Source organism: Lemur catta, chromosome 9, assembly GCF_020740605.2.
Source record: "Lemur catta isolate mLemCat1 chromosome 9, mLemCat1.pri, whole genome shotgun sequence".
Classification (NCBI taxonomy): domain Eukaryota; kingdom Metazoa; phylum Chordata; class Mammalia; order Primates; family Lemuridae; genus Lemur; species Lemur catta.
Window position 1 is genome coordinate 75,265,192 of NC_059136.1, and position 15,975 is coordinate 75,281,166.

Genomic DNA, 15,975 nt, shown 5'->3' on the forward strand with positions numbered 1-15,975 from the left:
TCAAGCTAGGAGTCCAGGGCCTTGTGAAGTGTATGTAATGCACATTTCTCTTCACCTTGGGAGCCTCGAGAACTATTTTTCAAGTTGCATTTAACTCAAACACAGAAAACAATAAAAAGTAAAAAATTTTTCATTAAATTAGAAAGGATAATTTTGTTTTCAAAGTTTTTATTCTATTTTCGTAATAAAACACTCTGGCCCCAAGGAAGAAAATTTTTTTCTGGTGTGACAGTCAATGTGTTATATAAGGAGCATACTGAATATTTAACTACAAATTTTCTAAATGAGAATGAGTTTGGCTATCATTAATTTTGTTTTAATAATTCTCCATTGCTCTATTCAACAATATAGTCAGTTGGAAAAAAAAAAAACCTACGTTTGTACTAAAAATATACTTACCGTATAAAATACATACATATATACATGGAATGAAAATAAATACCCAAAAGCTCTGTTGACTCTTTATATCAGTGTACGTCTGTTATTTTTTCATTTCCTGAACTTCAACTTGTAAATGTTCACCTCTAGACAAAGGAAAATTGAATACAAATTAAACATGTCTAATCTGATCATATTTTCACTAGATAACTCCTTTTTAAAGTTCTAAGTATGGAGATGATCTAAATCATTAAATATTCATCACAAATAGCCATTAAACCATATAGTACTTAACTAGAAATATCCATGTTTCCTATTAAATTTGACATCACTAATGTTTTCAATTGCTAAATTTTATTGGCCATGAAGAACATGTTTCAATGCCTTAAAAAACTCTAATGAAAACATATTTATAATACTTTGAAGTCATGAAACACTTCAATCCAAAAAGATAATACACTTTTTTAAAAGTTGATGGTATAATAAAAATATAACTTTCTCATTTTAAAAAATCTGTATTTTTTGATGTCGCATACTTTCTTTATATTTCAGTGGGTTTCTTTCTATCTATGTCTGGCTAAAAGACAAGACATCAGTGAATACCAACTAGTACTTTTATGCTTCATGTCTTTATTGAATAGCTTCAAAAGTGAAGATGTCATTTGCAATAAAAAAAAACATATAATGGACAAAAAAAAATAAGTAGCCACAGTAATCTTACTTTTTCAAGCTAATAACTTTCAGAATATTTAAGCAATTTTTACATTTTTAATTTAAGGTTACAATCATTTTTTATTCTACCAACACTGTTGAATACTTGTGAAAATAAATAAAAATAAAATAATGATGCATAGGAAGATTTAAAAACTGAACTATTGCACAAAAAATCAACGTGAAAACAAAATATGCAATATATTTAAATACATTGTCACATGTTTCATAAGTCATAAATATATTTTACCTATTGTTTGCAATAATCTCCGAGCTCTGGAATTGGATGATTTCTTACCATCTCATTTCCATGCGGTATACAACATTTATTTGCTATTGTAAAATTCAGTGAGAAACAAGTATGTGCCAATTATTTAATTTAAACTCATTTATCTACCCCTTCCTTGAGCAGACAAAAAATTATGCAGTCTTAGAAAATATTTGAAAGAAAACAGTGCTCAGTCCTAGATAAAACAAGAGTTTAAAGTTCTTCTTCTGATTTATAACAATTAGGACAGAAGTTATTAAAATGGATATTTAATATGTACATTAGTCTTCTAAATTTGCTACAGTTTATTCTAGTTGAACTATTTTTTTTTCATCAATATGACTGAATAAAGATAACTGGGGAAAAAACTAATAAAAAATCTGTAAAGAAACTATAAGTACAATGACAATTCCTATTACCGCTAAATTTATATCCCCAGACCAAACAAAAAAGAACGATAAAAAGCTAAATAAATACATGTCAGAGGAATTCTAAGCCAAAAATCTTTACATTGATCCTTATACTTGATCATAATCAAAAACAAAAAGCTAAAAATTACACAGAATCTAAAAGATTTGCTTCTACTTTTATAATAAGATCAAAGCTCTCTCAGGTGCAACTGAAAGAAAACACTACAGAATTACTAAATATGGCTGCACAAGCCATCAAGGAGATCTACTACTAACTACTGTTACACTGAAGGTGACAATGATTAAAAGATGTATTTTGGTCATGTTAAAGAGAAAAAATAATTAAATTTTTATGTATGTTTAATTACATAAGTCAGCTATGCATTAAAACAATACATTATCAGTGGTTTTTTATTGTGACGTGAATGGTGTTTCAACATTAAACACTAAAGAAGAAATTGAGTAGGAAAGTTAGATATTCTCTTAACCTACTCATAACTACATTTAACTACTTCAACAAACTAAAATTCAAATATTTTTTACCTGCATGCTCTGCACTAATAATTACCACAACTACTATTTATTAGGTGAGGTGGTTTGTTTTAAAATGCATTAAAATAATTTCTGCTAAATTCAGATACAAAAAGTTAAATTTTTAAAACACATAAGATTTTGCAAGGGATTTTGGGCATCTTATGTTAAATAATTTACATTTTCAAATACCACAAAAAATGAACTGATTAAAACTACTCTTCAGATAAGTTATGAGGAAAGAAAGTGAAATCTGAAAACATTGGAAGTAGAAAGAATACATGTTCAACTAATATACAGAGGTAAAAAGAAATCATTTCATTATAAATAGGATATATTTGTGTTTTTAGTCTTATGCGTATGTTTCTCAAAAGGAAATGGCATAATTACATTTTCACAGAATGAGCAAAGATCTTTAAATTGTATAATAGGGGTCTTTTTCTCTCTTATTTTTTAGGATTTATAAAACAAGTTTTGAAGAGCTCAACAGGAAAATGACCTCTCATACCCAATTGTAACTAAAAACATTTTCATTTACAAATTTCCCAGCATCCATCTACTATGATAGTACCTGGAGGCAGGCACAATAATAGAAATATTTACTCAAATTTTTGTTCAAAGTTATGATTATCCTAAAGCTTGAAAAGGACTAAGCACTAGAGTATGAGAGTTTGTGGGAGTATACTTAATGTGCTTTAAAACAACAGAAAAGTATTAATAATACCTAAATTAATGATTCCATTTATCATTCCATTTATTTCTGACAGATAAATGAATATTTCCTTGAAGGGCACAGTCAGGGAGGGGTATCGGGTATTTATTATATACAGTATATGTACACATATATATACACACACACATTACATAGCCAAAAAATTATGCTCCAAAAATTACTGAAAAAGGTATTCTGAATATTTTTAGCAGAAAATAACTAGAGGAAGTGCTCTAGCTGTCCAAGCAGCAATAACCATAAAACTCTGAACTCGGCTCTTTTTCTTTTGGGATTCTGTTCACAGAATCATTCTTCGAATGCCACATTCACAGCAGAACTTGGCCCATTCTACAGGGTATTTAGTCCCACACTCATGGCAGAACTTTGGTAAGTGTCCAGATGAATTTCCTTCAGTGTTTTTAATATTTCCACCATTAAGTGAAGATGCATAGTCTCCATCTGGTCTGAAGAAGTACGGAAAGAATGGAAAAACAAAGTTCACATCAGTAGTTTCAATGCAATAACCCTTGAGAAATGGGACATAAAAAGTATAACTAAAAGCTTGCTTAATCTCATTTTTAATATTCTTCTAGTTCAAATAAAAAAGGAATCCCTGTCGCTATAATTCCAGATGTCTTACCATTATATTTGACCCCATTAGCAGAATTTATCATGACCAGAAGCAGCCATGCTTCCCATCTGATCTTTGTGGTATTTACTATCCTGGCAATAGAGTGAAAATTTATAATGTCCTTTCTGCAAAACTATCTATAAAGACAAAATTGGAACCCAGCCCTGAGGAAAGATGGAGATCTTCTGGTTCCAGTTCTCTCTCCTTGGTCATAGGATTATGGGGTGATACTTCTGTATTTATTAATTTTAATATTATTATCCAACTATATTAAATTACTGTAATGCAATGAATACTTAACAAGCTCCTTTGCATACCCTGGCAGGGTGGGATTTATTAACAAAACAGAGTAATAAAGGTAAATTATACGCTAGAAGAAGTATACACTATAACAAAAGTTTAGAGCAAAATTTAGAGCTTGAGATTATTATAACTGGTTTCATCATAGAAGCCAGACATTGAAAAAAATTCATATTCTACTGATGAAACATTAATTAGAGGGACTACTATTTGATTCCAGTAAGAACATCTTTACATTCCCTCCTGGCATGTATTCTTCTGAGAACATGATATTCACTTTAAAGTCACCATAAAGGGAACTCTTAATTGCAGGAGGGATTTTAAGAATGATATTATCAGGAAAAAAGTTATTTTTTCCACAGAGGTAGTTCTTGAAGAATTCTAGGTATTCCCCAATTTGGGTGTTTCTTTCACACAAGGAGTTTAGGGGTGATAAAAAAAAATCGCTAGACTTTCTAGTAAAAGCCACTGCGGAATCTAAAAGTCATAGAGATAAAAATAAGACAAAATGTCAGTATTTTATATTACTTCTTTATTATCTGCCCCACTAGAGAGAAGTTGTAGAACTACTACAATCTCCTGCATTAAGAAACATACTCCCTTCTGTTATGGTGGCTGAAAAAAATAAAAGAAGAAGAAACATACTCTTAGATATTGAGAGCAAATTTATAGCATCAGCATAATTCCTTTAAACCACAAAGAAAATACTAATGAATTAGATGACATAACCCCAATCAAGAGACAGTGCCAGGGGAAAATAAACCAGTTTTATTGACAATGAAATATATAAGAACTACTTCAAAAGATTAAAAGATCACTTCAACACTGCAGTATGCACATTTAAGGAAATCAACCCTCATACAAACATTAACAAATATTTAACAAAATATCAAAACTTCAACTTAACTAGATATTGCCAAATGTCTCTACAGTGATTGGCAAATTTGTAAATTAATCTTACTGGTAGCATATGGGGTTTCTCAATATTATATGTATTGTCAAGAGTTCTTTTCATTTTTCCTAATCTGAGTGAAATGGGAGTCTACCACGGATTTAATATACATTTTTCTCATTGTTTGTGAAGCTGAACATCTACATCTTTTCATATGTTGGTTTTTCCCTGTCCCTCACCCCCACCAAAATCCAAAGCTATTTTCTACTGTATGGGTTCATTTTTTAAATTTTTAATTATTATGGGTACATGTGATATTTTGATACAGGTATACAATTTGAATTAATAAAATCAGGGAAATTGGGGTATCTGTCACCTCAGGCATTTATCATTTCTTTGTGTTAAGAACATTCCAATTCTACTGTTTTAGTTATTTTAAAGTATACCCTAATTTATTGTTGATTATAATCACTTTGTCATGTTATCAAATATTGTTCATTCTACCTAACTATATTTTTGAACCCATTAACCATCCCACTTCATCTCCCCTCCCCGCTATCCCTCCCAGCCTCTGGTAACCATCATTCTATTCTCTGTCTCCCTGAGATCAACTGTTTTTAATATATAGCTCCCACGTATGTGTGAGAACATGTGAGATTTGTCTTTCTGTGCTTGACTTTTTTCACTTAACATAATATTATCAAGTTCCATATGTTGTTGCAAACAACAAGATTTCATTCTTTTTTGTGGATACATAATATACCATTGTGTATACATACCACAATTTCTTTATCTATTGATGGACACTTAGGATGATTCCAAATCTTGGTCATTGTGAATAGTGCTACAATAATTATGGGAGTGCAGATAAATTTTCAATATACTGATTTCCTTTCTTTTGGATGTATATCCAGCAGTGGGATTGCTGGGTCATATGGTAGATCTATTTTTAGTTTCTTGATGAACCTCCATACTCTTCTCCATAGTAGTTGCAATAATTTACATTCCCACCAACAGTGTACAAGGTTTTCCCATTCTCCACATCCTCCCCAGCATCCATTACTACCTGTGTTTTTGATAAAAGACATTTTAACTGTGGTGAGAGGATGTCTCATTGTAGTTTTGATTTGCATTTCGCTGATGACTAATGTATCAAGCATTTTTTATATACCTATTGGCCATTTGTATGTCTTGTTTTGAGAAATATCTATTCAGACCCTTTGCACATTTTTTATTCAGATTATTTGAATTTTTCCTATGGAGTTGTTAGAGCTCCTTATATATTCTAGTTAATTCCTTGTCAAATGGGTAGTTTGTAAATATTTTCTCCCATTCTGTGGGTTGTCTCTTCACTTTGTTGATTGTTTCCTTTACTGTGCAGAAGCTTTTTGGCTTGATATGATCCCATTTGTCTGATTTTGCTTAGGTTGCCTATGCTTTGGGGATATTACTGAAGGAGTCCTTGCCCAGATAAATGTCCTGCAGTGTTATCCCAATATTTTCTTTTACTAGTTTCATAGTTCTAGGTCTTAGATTTAAGTCTTTGGTCCACCTTCATTTGATTTTTGTATATGGTGAAAGATACGAGTCTAGTTTCATTCTTCTGCATATGGAAATCCAGTTTTCCCAGCACCATTTGTTGAAGAGACTGTCCTTTCCCCAATGTATGTTCTTGGAAATTTTATCTAGGATAAATTCACTATAGATGTGTGAACTTATTTCTGGGTTCTCTATTCCGTTCCACTGGTCTATGTGTCTGTTTTTACACCAGTACCTGTTGTTTTGGTTGCTATAGTTCTGTAGTATAATTTAAAGTTGGGTAATGTGTTTCCTCCAGTTTTGTTCTTTTTGCTCAGGACGGCTTTCACTATTCAGGGTCTTTTATGGTTCCACATAAATTTTAGGTATTTTTTTTTTTATTTCTGTGAAGAATGTCATTGTTATATTGATAGGGATTTCACTGAATCTTGTAGACTGCTTTGGGTAGTATGGACATTTCAACAATATTGATTCTTCCAATCCATGAGCATGGAATACTTTTCCATTTGTTTGTGTCCTCCTTAATTTCTTTCATCAATGTTTTATAGTTTTCATTATAGAGATCTTTCACTTCTCTCATTACTTTTAGAAAAAACTTACCTCAATACAATAAAGCCATATATGACAGACCCACAGCTAGTACCATACTGAATAGAGAAAAACTGAAAGCCTTTCCTCTAAGATCTGGAACAAGACAAAGATACCTACTTTCACCACTATTATTCAACACAGTACTGGAAGTTCTAGCTGGAGCAATCAGATAAGAAAAAAAAATAAAGGGCATCTAAGTTGGAAAGGAAGTAGTTAAATTATCTTTGTTTGCAGACAATATTATCTTAGAGAAATCTAAAGACTCCAAAAACACTATTAGAACTGATAAACAAATTCAGTAAAGTTGCAGGATACAAAATCAACATACAAAATCAGTAGCATTTCTATATGCCAACAGCTAGCAATCTGAAAAAGAAACCAAGAAAGTAATCCCATTTATAATAGCTAGAAATAAAATACCTAGGTATGAGTTCATTTAAAAAATTTTATTACAGAAATTCCCCACAAATCCCAGAAAATAATTTGTTGGTTTATGTATGTAGTAAGTATACTCTCAATCTGTTATGCTCTATCATTTTATCCCTGGAGTCTTTGGCAGCACTAATTTCTCAGTGTAATAGGATCGAATATATCAATATTTTGTTATATTATTTGTGTTTGCTAAGTTATTCAAGAAATCCTTTCCTAACTTAGATGATAATGAGACTTCCTTATATTTTAATCTAAAATGTGAAAATAGCTTTCCTTTCTGTATTTAGGACTTTAATTTACATGTAACTGATTTTTCTATATTTGATATGAGGTAAATATAAAGTTTTTCTCCATATACACATGTCCAATAGTCCCAGCACTCCCTACTTCCCAAATCCTGCATCACTACCTCTGAAATGTGGCATATTTCCAGTTATTTGTGGGGCTAGGGTCTTCTTTTAACTGCTTCCTTCAGCTCTACTGTTATTCAACAATAGATTGTTATATCAGGTATTTGTCTATCCTTAAATCAATATCATACTGTCTTAATTACCACAACTAATTAATTACGATGTTGGCTGCTGACTGATCAGAGTGGTGGCTGTTAAAGGCTGGGGTAGTTATGGCAATTTCTTCAAATAAGATAACAGTGAAGTTTGCTGCACAAATTTACTCTTTCTTTCACAAAATATTTTTCTGTAGCATACAATGCTGCTTGCTAGCATTTTACCCTCAGTAGAACTTCTTCCAAAATTGGAGTCAATCCTCTCACAACCTGCCACTGCTTTATCAACTAACTTTACGTAATATTCTAAATCCTTAGTTGTCATTTCAACTATGTTCACAGCATCTTCACCAGGAGTAGAATCCATTTCAAGAAACCACTTTTTTTGCTCACACATAAGAAGGAACTCGTCATCCATTCAAATTTTTTCCTGAGATTGCAGCAATTCAGTCACATCTTCAGGCTCCACTTCTAATTCTAGTGCTCTTGCTATTTTCATCACATCTGCAGTTATTTGGTCCAATAAAGGCTTGAATCTCTCAAAGTCATCAATGAGGGATGGAATCAACTTCTTCTAACCTCCTGTTTCAATGTTGATATTTTGACCTTCTCTCATAAATCACAAATATTCTAAATGGCATCAAGAATGGTGAATCCCTTCCAAAAGGTTTTTAATTTCCTTTGCCCAGATGGATCAGAAGAATCACAATGTTAGACAGGTATAGGGGCACAAAATATATTTCTTAAATAATGAGATATGAAAATCTGTTTAGTGCAAGAGACCTAGCTTTCAGCCTATCTCAGGTTTTGACATGCCTTCCTCACTAAGCTTAGTCACTTCTAGTTTTCGATTGAAAGTGAGAGAGGTGTGACTCCTCCTTTCACTTGAACACATAGAGGCCATTGCAGGGTTATTAACTGTCCCAATTTCAATATTATTGTATCTCAGGAAATAGGGAGGCCAGAGGAAAGTGGGGGAGATGGTGTAACGGCTGGTCAGTGGAACAGTCAGCACACACACAACATCTATCAATTAAGTTTGATGTCTTGTATAGGCATGGGTTTGTGGTAACCCAAAACAATGACAAGAGTAACATCAAAGGTCACTGATCACAAATCACCTTAACAGGTATAATAATAATAAAAAGTTTGTAGTATTGCAACAATTACCAAAATGTGACACAAAGACACAAAGTAAGCATATGCTGTCGGAAAAATGGTATTATAGAGTTACTCGAGACAGGCTTGCCACAAATCTTTGATTTGTAAAAAATACAATATATGTGAAGCACAGCACAATAAAATGAGGTATTTCTGTTATCCTTATTTAGATTTTCTTCAATGTCTTGAGCGTTTTGTAATTTCTTCCATCAAAATAAATATTCTTGCTTGGCTTTTAAACTGATTCCTATGTACCTTAAATTTTCATGTTTATGTGTTTGTATGTAGATCTTTCCAAAAACTGCATTTCCTGTTTGTTGCTGAGAAACAGACTGTAATAACTTTCATTATATTGACTTAATATCCAGAAAATTTACTAAGACTTCATTATTATTTACTCAACAATTTGTCTTTTTTGAGACGCTTTATGTACATACATATAGGCATATTATCTGTAAAAATAGTTTTGTGCCTTTATTTCCAAATCTTGTAATTTTAATTTTTTACTGTCCTACTACATTTGCTAGATCCTCATAAAATAGCAATCAGTGATTATAGCTGATATTTTTGTATTATTTCTGCTTTTATAGAAAACATTTGTTATATGTCACCATTAAATAAGAACACTGATGTATTAATATGTTGCAGCTAATATATTTTGTCAGTTTAATGACATTCCCTTCCATTAATTTTTTAAAAGCTTTTATTCTTAAGAAGAGATGATGAATCTTACTGAATACCTTTTCTATACCCTATTGAAATGACCAACATTTTTTAATTCTTTAATCAGTGATGAATTATATTAATAGATTTCCTAATGTTATATCAATCTTATTTTCTGGGATAAAGCTAAAGTTTCATGAAGTTCATAAGCTTATGGATTGGGTTTGCTATAAGTCTTATTAGAGGTTTTTCTCATATATTTTACAAGTTCATACATATGATTCATTAAAATTTTACTCCCTCTTATTAGTCTGAGTATCAGGATTTTACTAATCTTTTGAAGGAAGTTGATGACTGTTATTTTTTACTGCTTTCCCCTGAAAAATTTTGGTATAGCTGATCATGAAAAACCATCGTTACATTACTTTATATGCATGTGCACACAGGTACTGTACAGAGACAAGAGTAGTTATTTATGGATTCAATGTCTTTAACTATGATAAGTTTGTTTAGTTTTCTAGTTCATTTGAAATCACTTTTATTAAGTTACATTTTTCTAGGAATTTGTGCTTTTTATTATCTTTTTATTTCATTAGTTCTATCTTTATCATTTCATATACTCAGTATTAGTTTAGAAATTACCAATTTCTTTGCTCATATTCCTCCTTTTAAAATTCTTCCTCCTCCTCTGGTCACTTTTCTCTTTCCTAAGATTCAGCCTTTGAATGTTCCTTTAATGGGGTCTACAGATCATTAATCATTAATTAATTAATCATTAATTTTCTCAATATTTTTCTCTGAAAATATTTTTATTTCACTCTCATTTTTGGAATAATTTAAGTCAGTGATTCACAAAATGCTATCTTCTATCTGGTAGGATCAGCATCATCTGAGCATTTGCTAGAAGTACAAAATATTGTGACCTACTCCTCACCTAGTAAATTAGAAATCTTGAGGTGGGGTTTGTTTTCATTGTCCCTCCAGGTGACTCTGATGCACATTACAGTTTGAGATCTGCTGGTATAGCTGGTATACAATCCAAGATCTGCAGTTATTCTCCCTCCATACTCTCAGCATGTTTATTCTATTGTCTTTTGGCTCCTAGTGTCACAAGTGAGCTCTGTATTGTATAGGTAATCTTCACATTATCTAAGTAATGCTATTTTTTTCTCTGGCTATTTGTAAGATTGTATTGTCTTTGCTTCTCAAGTTATACTTCATGGATTTATGTACCATGCCTTAAAACTTTCTGGAATAAGCTGAGATATACATACAAAAAACAAATATTTATAATTGAGATGAGTTCACTGTATGTCTAAGAACAGTAAATGCCAAAGTTGAGTAAATATAATGACAGATTAGAAAGGGAAGTATCTAAATAATCACTTCAGAGGATAGATTTAAATATTAAAATGTTGCTGAAAATTATAATAGCAGTGGTTCAACGGGTCTATTATTCTATTTGTACAGGTAAAAATAACCATGTTGCAGTTAAAATTAATACGCCAAAAGCCCAAATGAATCCAGCAGAACTCAACAAATTATCTTTGAACATTTACTACAATAATGATAACAAGGGATAGGAAAATACTATTTAAGCCCAAACTATTTCTCTAGTGTACAACTTAAAAGCCAGATTAAATCATATATATAGGAAAGGAAAAATCAGGTATTCTATGAATAGCTTGTTACCTACCTTTGTACATGATCCTTGGAAAACCATACACATTCATATTTTATTTTAATTATTAGGATAGCAGAGCTAAACATACCTGGCTATGTAGCTCTCACTATATGTTTTTCTTTTGCTTGTAAGCACACTTGATGTACTAGGATTCCTTGCCAAACTGGGTGGTGTGGAATTTCGAGATTTGATGTTAGTTCTAGAAGAGAGAAAGAGATGGAATAATTAAAAAGCATTGAATAGTAACAATTTACTTCTCAAATTGCCTATTTGCATGTTTAGAGAAATAATTAGAAGCTGCAGAGAAGTTCAAAAGATTAAAGTCCAAATAATTATTTTAAATCAGAAAACAAACAGTAGTTAATGCTAAGGATAAACCAAAGGATTTTTGCATGTACTACCACTATCCTGATAGTATGTAAAATCAAGGAAAATATATATATATATATATATATATATATATATATATACTTTACATGAAATTTATAAGTTAATCCTTCTAAAGGCTTCAAGTTTTTTTTTAAAGTCTGAATTTATAGCTCCCTCAAAACACAGATGTATTCTGTTAAATGCTTATGAATAAATTGTTAAATAATATTTTAATATTACACAAGTAATAATAAAACACAAGTTTTATTATTCTAAGCATACGGGTTGTGGTCAAAACAATGAATCATTAAATAGTTACTTTAAAGGATGATATTCAATTTGTGAAAGTTCTTAGATACAGCAACTAAAATAATGGGTTAATATAATTTTCCCTTTAAAGATTTAATTTGACCAACTACACAGCTTGGGCTATCTGGTATTAAGGGGACTTTTGGTTGGATTATTCCTGAATCCCCATTTTGAAACTTCAGGAATCAAAGAAAGCTTAGAAAGCTAAATGATGATTTAACACTAAAAATATAGTTCTTAGGATTCAGATGAATCTAGATTCAAATGCCAACAGCTACTGACCAGCTTTGTGATAAGTGAGTCTGAGTTCCCTCATTTACAAAATGATCTTTATCTTACAGAAAGGTTATGATATATAAATGACAATTTATATAAACATTTAGTGTAGTTGATGATAACAATATTATTACTACTGCTGTGGCTACTAGAAGTTAACACTTCTATATGATAGAGCTTACATGTCAAATACATTTCTTATTATTTTGCATTCATAAATATAATTAATCCTTAAAAATAGACAGGATTAATAATTCCATTTTACAGATGAGGCAACTAAGGTAAAGAGCCCTTAAGTAACTTACTCAAGGTGATGCTGCTCATATGGTGTAGAGCTAGGGTTTAGATGTTCAGCAAAGCATTAGTTCCCCACCCTACTTTAGAGATTTAGTTAAATCTTTTCATTTCACAGGTAAGCAATGTTGTGTTATATGAACAAGTAGAATATTTTTAAAAATACCTTCAGATTAGAAGTTCTTAAACTTTTGGCTGAAATTCTTCTTACTCTCCTTATATGGCAAAGTAGGAGAGAGTATGTTAAATTTTAAATAGCTGCTTTCAAAATATATGCAGATAATAACAACATCTACTATTTTTCAAACACCCACTACATGCCAAATATGAAGCCAGGCACTAGACATACTTCATTTTATATAACTTCCCCCAAATCTTTCAGAAGATATTATTCCCATTTTAAAGTTGAAGAAATATATGTTCAGAGAGATTAAGTAAATTCCAAAGCTATTATGTGGCCAGAGTAGTACTTGAACTTGAACTCAATTGATTTGTATTACAAATCTCACATTCAATATGCAATGCTGTCATTCAAAGAAAGGTTGTTTTGAGTAGTTACTTCTTTAAATTATTTCTAAACTTCAACAAGCAAAGAATCACCATGGTACATGAATGGAATGCCCTGGACCTCTTCAAATGGTCATTCCAAGTCTATCCATGAGGTTTACGCTACTCTACTTTTGTGTAGCCCTTCTGGGGGTGTTGTAAAACTACTATAGTGCCTTTCTAGGAATTCAATCACTAAAAAATCATTGTCAAAGAATGGCATTTGAATAGGAAGGACATTTGGGGTGGGGAGCTCTACAACAGTCTTTAAGAAATCCCATCACCTTCATATAAAAAGTACCTGAGCTGTACAGATGACACAAATATAACCATGAATACACACACACAATTGCATCATATCAAGAATTTTAAATTGTTCAAAATGTTTACATTTAGAGCAAAATATAAGATGTTATCAACATTAATAACTATCATTATTTAAATGTCTATCATTCATTTATTTTTAGCAGTATCTTCTAAGAGGTGGAAACTAAATGTCAAGAACCATTCAAGAGATTGTAAAGAGCTGTCTGTCTTGATTGGTACTTAAAATAAGTTGCCTCAGTCTCACATAATCAGTACATTTTTCTTCCTGGCCAGAATCTAAAAAGACTTACTCTTAGCCTATCTGTAGAATCTGCCTGCTATGGCTCAAACAAATAGTAAAAGGAAATTTAACTTTGGAATTAGACTTTATCTTACTGCTAGTCACTCTTTCTTTGAGATCTGCTTCAGAAGGTACAGAGATCTGCTTTAGCAGTAGTAGTACAAAGAAAAATGGCTCAGGGCACAAAGTCTTTCCTTCTAGGATTTATCACTAATTACTTAAAACATGACTGCTGCTAGTATCTTAAAAGACTTCTCTCATCTTTCTCCCTTCTTAAAGATTTTCTCCCATATTATTATTCATCTAGTTAAATTTATTATTTCTTTTCATACATGTATAGTAAGCACACTGTTGTAATAGGCATTAGTTTTAAAATTAATAAGTTAACTCTGTTTAATAATATAGTTTTCAACTTTTTAATAAGTAAATTAATCTGGGGCCCTAATTTCATCACTTAAAATGAGGTTTAGACTATAAGGCACAAATTAGTAAACCTTGAAGACTCATGCAGTAGAGTTTCAAAATGACTTCCACAGACACACTCTCTTCTCAGTCGGGAAGGCCAGAATCCAGAAAGGAGAATCTGGCAGTGTCATATCCTTTACCTGTTTTATGTGGAATTTACAACCATCTAACAAAAAGCCTAAGGATCCCAAGTTGAATGTTTTCTAAGATATTTTTTTTCTGGCTTTTTATAATAAATTAATAACCTGCTTAACTAAAAGATAATCTAACAATACTATATGATGTATAGGCAGTTTTGCTCAAACTCTTCTTTTGAACTACTAAAAAACTAATTACTCCTAAAAACATAAAAAACAACTAATAAATGTGACTACAATTTAAACCCCCTAAAATTAGCCGGGCATGGTGGCACATGCCTATAGTCCCAGCTACTCGGGAGGCTGAGGCAGGAGGATTGCTTGAGCCCAGGAGTTTGAGGTTGCCGTGAGTGAGCTAGGCTGACGCCACGGCACTCTGGCCTGGGCAACAGAGTAAGACTCTGTCTCAAAAAAAAAAAGTAACCCCCCTAAAAATTTTAATATTTAATGGAATAAAATGTATGATATAAAGAGTTTTATTTAGGACAATAAAATGTTCACAATAAAATGTTTAAATCAAAATGATTTAAAACCTAGAAGATTATTTAGCTCACTTTGGCTTAAAAATGATTAAACGAAGATTTTTTTTTTAAGTATAGGAAAGTAATAGTTATCGTATTCCATTATATAAAGCCTTTAAGGAAATATCTCAAAAAATAGCAACCGAGTTACAAATACTTACTTGTAAATGGGTAATAACTCATGTCTTTTGATGGCACTGTCTGATTGTGTATCACTGTCATACAACTTTTGCACATGTCTTCCAGTTCGAAGTGGAGGGCCTAACTTGTCCATCTTACTATTAAAATATATAAGGTGTACCCACAAGGAGATTGCTACTGTTTGTTTCTCTATATAAAGAATTTTTTTAAGACATTATTCTGGTCATCAGAAATCTACTCCCCAAGTCCTTAATTATCTGACTGGCAGGGTAAGAACTAATGTCCACAAGAATCCTCAGAGAGTTCATCCAATGTCCATTACTAGATTGGAAAATTCTGACTATGTAGTCCAACACTGAAACAATACCACATTTATACACAGTGGAGCAATGGAATCAATAAAGAAACTTAGGAAGCACAACTGTTTCAAAGAAAATTCGTGAAGCCGCAAGTGAACTGAAAGCTGTTATTCACAAATAATGTAACTCTGCCCCTTCCCTGAATTCACAAAAATTTTCTTTTTTCATTATTATTTTTATGATTTTCCTGCATTTTAAAATCCCAAATATGAAATAAGGAATTGAACAATGTTTATCCCATCTGACTTTATAACCCCATCTGGTTTTCTAATAAAGAATCATTTAATTTCTGAAATTTATCTAGAGAAAAGTAAAACTTGACCCTATGTGAAAAAACATGAACGGAAATTATAAAATTCACATGTAAAATGTTCATGGACTATGCCATCTGAAGTTCTTTCTTCCTCTCTCTCTCTCTCTAGATACATACATTTATTTTTTTAAACCAAAATTATAAAGGATCTCCACCTAGAGGACAAGAGGTCAAACTGCAGGTTTGTAGGATAGTTCACTGTTTTATTAATAAATCAACAAATAATTGAA

At 31.5% G+C, this 15,975-nt stretch overlaps 1 protein-coding gene across 2 annotated transcripts in view; it reads right to left on the reverse strand.

The window, feature by feature from the left end:
* Positions 1-3,101: 3,101 nt before the first annotated feature.
* Positions 3,102-15,975, reverse strand: part of ZC2HC1A (zinc finger C2HC-type containing 1A) — a 46,234-nt gene continuing 33,360 nt past the window's right edge. The window contains exons 8-10 of one of the 2 annotated variants that reach the window (XM_045560994.1): positions 15,094-15,210; positions 11,497-11,607; positions 3,102-3,474 (exon numbers count right to left, since the gene is read on the reverse strand). In XM_045560994.1, the coding sequence (XP_045416950.1) occupies positions 3,309-3,474; positions 11,497-11,607; positions 15,094-15,210 (394 nt within the window). In that variant the 3' untranslated portion in view covers positions 3,102-3,308. The remainder of the gene's footprint in view (positions 3,475-11,496; positions 11,608-15,093; positions 15,211-15,975) is intronic. The other variant, XM_045560993.1, reaches the window with a different exon arrangement.